Here is a 5,728-nt window from a genome sequence, read left to right on the forward strand (position 1 = left end):
TAATTTTTATTTATTTTGTAGACAACTAAAACGTCTCTAATTTCTTCGTTTCAACTTCGATTCGCGAATGGTTTTCGCCTACGCACTCGTAGGATCAAGCTCTATCCAATTATACTTAGTGTGACCCCGTAAAGTCCACAGATTTTTAATGATTACTAACCAAAATTCAAACTTTGTAATTAGTTTAATTAAAATCTAAATTTAATAAAATTTAATATAAAATCTCGTTAATACAAATACGTAGTTTATAATAGTGAAATCCAGGAACGGGATTTCACACCTTGTTTACTAGTTTTTATCATAATGAAAGTTGATTTTTTATTTTTTTTTTGAACAAATAATATTATCTACAGTAAGGAGTGGGGGAGTGGGCTAAGCCTCACAATGGACTAGCAATAATATGGTTCAAATCTGTCTTTGGCGATAATCAAACGTAAGAGCTATTATTTAATAATGAAGAGGAATATCACTAGACCGTAGTACTAAATGACATAATAGAAGTTGATTTTGTGATTAAAAAAACCTTAAATATTTAATAATAATTAAATAAAAATCAAAGGGTTTAGTCAAGAATCATTCGGACAAAGAATTACGTGGCAGTCTAGGGTGAAACGCAGCTTCCGAAAATCCCCTTCCCCCACAAAAGCACACTTAACTGGTCACCACGAGACTTATGACATGAGACACCGCGCCTACTGCTCGCTCCCCACTCTCACACTTTGCCCTTTGCCCTTTTGCCCCCAATTCGCCCTCCCAACTCCCGCGAAATGACCCACCCGCCCAGATCGAGCTCCTAGTCCTAGACCTCCTCCGCCTCCTCCGGCGGAGAAATTCCCGCCATGAACGCCCCCACGACGACGTTTCGCTCCATTCTCGAGAAGCCCCTCAATCAGCTCACCGAGGATGACATTTCCCAGCTCACCCGCGAAGACTGCCGCAAATACCTCAAAGAAAAAGGTCCTCCCTTTCTCTCCTCTCTTTTCGCTAATTTCCACTTTTGCCCCTCCTCCCCCCATCGCCATGTTTTCCGGCGCGCCTAAAATCACGGGACAGCTCACTCCTCACACTATATTTTATTGTCGAAATTAGTTAATTAAACGACGAGGATTTCGCCTTTTTTCCGGCAATTTTTTAAAAATGTGGTGACCACGTGTCCGTACAGGAATGCGGCGGCCCTCCTGGAACAAATCGCAGGCGATCCAGCAGGTTATTTCGCTCAAGGCGCTGCTGGAGCCCAACGACGATTCCGGCGCCGGAGCTCTCAGAAAGATTGTCGTTTTGCCTCATACGACCACCGCCACCACCCAGCGCGTCAGTACTTTCGTATGTGCTTGTTTCCCGAGAAATTAAAAACGGGAGAGAAAATTACAGTAATCTTTTCCTTTATGTTTACCACTTGTTTGATTGCAAGTTTTCTGTGTACAGGCGGCTTCGAATTCCGCTGATTCAGCTAAGGAAGTGAGCCCCGATGTCCAGGCTTCTGTGTCCGCTGACGAATTGGCGCCGCATCCGAGAAATGAACCGCCCAAACCAGCTCCCGAGGACCCACCGGTCTATGCGGATACCACGGCCATCAGTCTCAGGTTGATCTTCTTCAAAACTCTCTATTGACTTGCTGTAATACACGGACATTAGCTGAATTTTACTGATTGGTGTAGTTTGAGTATGTTAAGCACAATGTGGTAGTGAAGTGTGCTAAATTAGCTAATTGAAGCAATTTTCAGGATAAAAATTCCTCAAATTATTTGACTTTGGCGTCATAATGTAGGCTTTGTCCTTCGGGAATCCATATCGAGTCTAGTATGGTCATTTGAGCTTAGTAGATTGAAGGGGAAATGGGTTTGTGGAAGAGATTTTGAAGTGGATTCTCGTTTTCATGCGTAGCTCGGATAGGTGTTAAAGAAGCCCCACATGATAAAGGTGGCACTGTGTTTACCAATTTGTGTCAGGCTTATCTTTTCTCCATGGGTCATGGCTTATGCTTGGGTTGATTACATACGTATTAAAGGTTTAACTGAAGTGACGTTGCGGTTAGGATGCATATTCTCTGTGTTCCTTAAGACGGGTATGAAGCCAAAGTAGATTACTTTGTTTTGTAGAACATTCTACTGCAATATCTTGATTATAAAACTTTGTCATTAACTATTTCAAATGATGCAAATAATTTTCTGTTTCTGCTGAAAGATTGGAAAGTATGTTTATAATTAAGATGAACGTGTAGGGGTTGGTGAGAACATTGTATGCAATCACTCATGTGATATATTTATACTACGGTTTTAAAGGAAAGCATTTGAAATTGTGGTCGCAGAAATCATTGTACAACTGATGCATCAGTTAGTAAAATGACAATTTTCTACAGCGGCAAGGTGAATGTATATGATGGAGTGCCACCTGATAAGGTAAATGAAGCTTTCTCTTTGAATGGAGACCTTGAGATAAGCCTTCCAATGCAGGGATATATGGATTTGCAGGCACGGGCAATCCTGCACCTTGCAGCAGGGCCCAACCATTTGCTTTTGGACAATCAATTTGGTGGTGCTGCAGCAGCAAGATCCTTACATTGCCAATTTCAGACTGCAGGCAATAAAGATGGCCTTTTCCTTCCTAGTGCAACAATTTCTCAGGCAATGCAAACAGGTATTTCCACAGAAGGATTTCTTAGCTTACATTCTTACTACATTAGTTGGAATGTAGTTAGCCGTGTAATTAACATTTAGTTAAAACTGCACATAGTGAATGGAAATGAGATCCAAGGTATGGTTCTAAGCATTGCCTTTTTTCATTCATGGAACAATGTGATTTCAGTAAATTTAATTTTTTAAAATTCCTCCAAAATTGAGCTTGCTGAAACAAGAATTTTCTATTCAACTTCCTTAATCTTCCTACAGGTGCCGCACTAAACATAGCTTAGATCTTTCTTCAGTTTTGTGTCTCGATTAATTAGGAGTCACAGAGAAAGGATTTTTGCTGTTGTAGTTTCTGATTGATAGAGACCTTGACAGTCAACAATGTCATAACACCTATCGTAGAGGATTATAACTTTTCAGCTTCTGTTGGTTATTTAATTGATTTCAGTGGATCAATGGCTAATTAATTGATAGTTTCAGGTAACTTTACAGAGAAGGTTGGTGAATATACACAGCAGTACTGGGAGAAAGGGAACAACACTCGTGATCCTGGTACATTCAGTATTTGTGTACCACTACAGAAGTTGCTTGTGTGATTTGCAAAATTTTATCTCCTATCACTTATCTGGGTGAAAAGTATGCAGTTCTTAAACATAAATATGCTTATTGTTGCAAGTTATTTGGTTTCCAAGGCTACACGCATTTCAATATCCTAGATTAAAAGAAAAAAAGAAGATATAAATCTGTATAGATGCTAACCATACATTAGTTTCACTGAGTTTGTGGAAGGTCATATTTTCTTATATGTAAAACTGCTAATTAGATTTTCTTTTCTTTTTTTCCCCTCTCCTCACTGTGTATGTTTCCCTTAGGAGTATTTGGGAGGAAATTTAATTATTTCATAAAGCTGTAAAGCAAAATATAACACTGAAATCATAGTTGGTGATGCTAATTTGCAGAAGTGGGGTAACTTTAAGATGTATTATTTTCACAGAAGTATTTTAGTGGAGGGTTAATGCATTTACACTAGTATCACAAGATTCAAATAACAGCCAATTTTGCTGTCACCTCAGGCCAAAGAAAAGAAACTGCCACTGTTAACTGTTTTGTTGAAACATCTCTAACTCCATCTGTCACTTGCTCCTTTGAAAGACTCATCTCTCCTGCTAAGTTCGAATGAGAAACTTTAATTTACGAAGGAAATTAGACTAAAAAAATGCACTCACTACCAATGAACTACTCAAATCACATAAAGCTACTACTAAAACATTACAAAGATGCTAAACAAAGGACTTTCAATGACACCTGAAAGTTTCCAAATGTATTGCGTCTAGTCATTTTCAACTCCGTCTATCTGATTTTTGTAGTGCTATCCTAACAAATTTAGCCCAAGTTCCATGAATTCTTACAGTTCGTCATCCAAACGCACCTTAAATGTACGTTCACTAGTGATACTGCTCACCGTCAGTCTGTCACTTTCCTTTCCCATTGCTTATGCTGCAGACACTACCTTAACATGACTCCTTTGTTTGCTATTGGATTCTGATGAAAAGGTCTTAGAGGCTTAACCAGTTAAAGAAGCTTCACTGTTTGCTGTATTAAACTTACTAGTTTGTTTTCCTTGAAACATTTGGTGGTAATTCTTAAGATGCAGAGGGTCAGGCGAACAGAAAAGTCTCGTTGCAGAGATACCGTGAAAAGCGAAAAGACAGGTACGTACGGGTAGAAACTATTCTTTACTACTACTAAAATCATCTGTTGCATATTAAAACTCCTAAGTCCCATTCATTTCCTCCATTTTTATTGCTCATGTTTCTACTAGGGAAAAATTAAAGATTAAGAAAAATATTGGATCGAATACTAGCTTGGAGGTTTACTTGAATCGTCAACTCAGGACACATACCTCAAATGGTAATTCAAGTCAGTATGGCACAAGCTCTCCACCCCAACCTGAGCTGCTACAGACAGCTGAAAATCAGCCAAGGTTCCGCTGTCTTCCTGTTGACCTAAACGAGAAGGGTGAGCCATAAAGTTCCTCCTTTGTATATTCTATGACATTTGATATTCATATTCATAATTCTTTTCGAATTTAACCTTTATAGTTTTGCAACCAAACATAAATTGACTTATCAGGTAGATTGGATGCCGAATTCTGTTATGTGATGGTATTTGAAGGATTGAAGTCAGAAATAGATGATCTTATGTGACAATCTTTTGGATTATAAAATATTTACAGGTTGTTTGGTTTTGTTTTGTTTTGTTTTTCCCGGGCTGGCTGTTATGCAGATATCCTGGAACGCCGGACTTGACAATTTCTAGGTCATAAGGAGTTGGGATATGGTTGAGGACCCCTCACCTTAAGTTAGCGCCATGACATACCTGACAGGATGGGTAAGAAGAAACTAATTTAACCGGCTTCTAGCGACGTGCGTTTTTGTATGATTGGGCTGCTCTGCGACCATGAAGTTTTTCCAGACTTTAGCCTATCAGGAGGAGGATTCTCAGTTTGGACTGGTATGACTTTGATCAGTTTTGTAATTTGTAGGATCATATTTTCATCATCGGGATTTTTCTTTGTCCATGTTATTAGGGTCGAGATGTAGAGCTGCAAGCAGCAATTTCCTTTTTAACTCCCTATGTATGTAATTAGTGTATGCGGTACCATTCTCTGTGCCGAGAGCTTATTGTACAAGTTGAAGGAGACTCTCTCCTTCAACGTTTTGTATCCATGAAGAAGAGTTCTATGTAATTTACCGTCACTTTGTTTATAAGCTAGCCAACTAAAGTTGGCAAAAGTGTGTTGCAATTTGCAGAAAAATCGCGGTCGCGGCTCAGTTGGTGCATCGGAAAAATGTATTACTTTCCGGCTTACTCTGCAGTTTTTAGGTTTCCACTTTAAAGAGCCTCTTTGGGCAGAGCTTCAATCTAGTTTCCTATAGCTTATATAATGTCATTTGACCACGTTGCTTATTTCTCAAACAGTGCATGTATTTGGTATCTGTAACATGAGTTTCTAATTAACTATTTTTGGGATACTAAGCTCCGTTGGCACGGGTGCTTACATGAAATGCGAATTGGAATTATTTTGATTCTCAACCTCT

At 39.0% G+C, this 5,728-nt stretch overlaps 1 protein-coding gene across 15 annotated transcripts; it reads left to right on the forward strand.

Moving 5' to 3' along the window:
* Window positions 1-670: 670 nt before the first annotated feature.
* LOC126595918 (protein TIFY 4B-like) lies at window positions 671-5,445 on the forward strand. Of its 15 annotated transcripts, none has more exons than XM_050262310.1 (9): window positions 672-957; window positions 1,163-1,311; window positions 1,426-1,583; window positions 2,309-2,399; window positions 2,472-2,637; window positions 3,102-3,179; window positions 4,276-4,339; window positions 4,450-4,646; window positions 4,914-5,445. In XM_050262310.1, exons 1-9 carry the CDS (start codon window positions 840-842, stop codon window positions 4,934-4,936), a joined length of 1,044 nt encoding a protein of 347 aa, XP_050118267.1. In that variant the 5' UTR covers window positions 672-839; the 3' UTR covers window positions 4,937-5,445. The 15 variants fall into 15 exon arrangements, with proteins under 15 accessions (XP_050118265.1, XP_050118266.1, XP_050118269.1 ...); XM_050262306.1 differs by having other exon boundaries at window positions 673-957; window positions 1,163-1,323; window positions 2,454-2,637; XM_050262307.1 differs by having other exon boundaries at window positions 673-957; window positions 1,163-1,323.
* Window positions 5,446-5,728: the final 283 nt, after the last annotated feature.

The sequence above is a fragment of the Malus sylvestris genome, chromosome 13, assembly GCF_916048215.2.
Source record: "Malus sylvestris chromosome 13, drMalSylv7.2, whole genome shotgun sequence".
Taxonomy (NCBI): Eukaryota; Viridiplantae; Streptophyta; class Magnoliopsida; order Rosales; family Rosaceae; genus Malus; species Malus sylvestris.

Excerpts from the sequence above, each read along its gene's own strand:
- LOC126595918 (XM_050262300.1), top strand. The coding sequence starts at position 840 with ATGAACGCCCCCACGACGACGTTTCGCTCCATTCTCGAGAAGCCCCTC. Across the intron at positions 1,324-1,425 it reads CCCAGCGCGTCAGTACTTTC|GCGGCTTCGAATTCCGCTGA; the intron begins GTATGTGCTTGT and ends TTCTGTGTACAG. Across the intron at positions 1,584-2,308 it reads ACCACGGCCATCAGTCTCAG|AAATCATTGTACAACTGATG; the intron begins GTTGATCTTCTT and ends TTGTGGTCGCAG.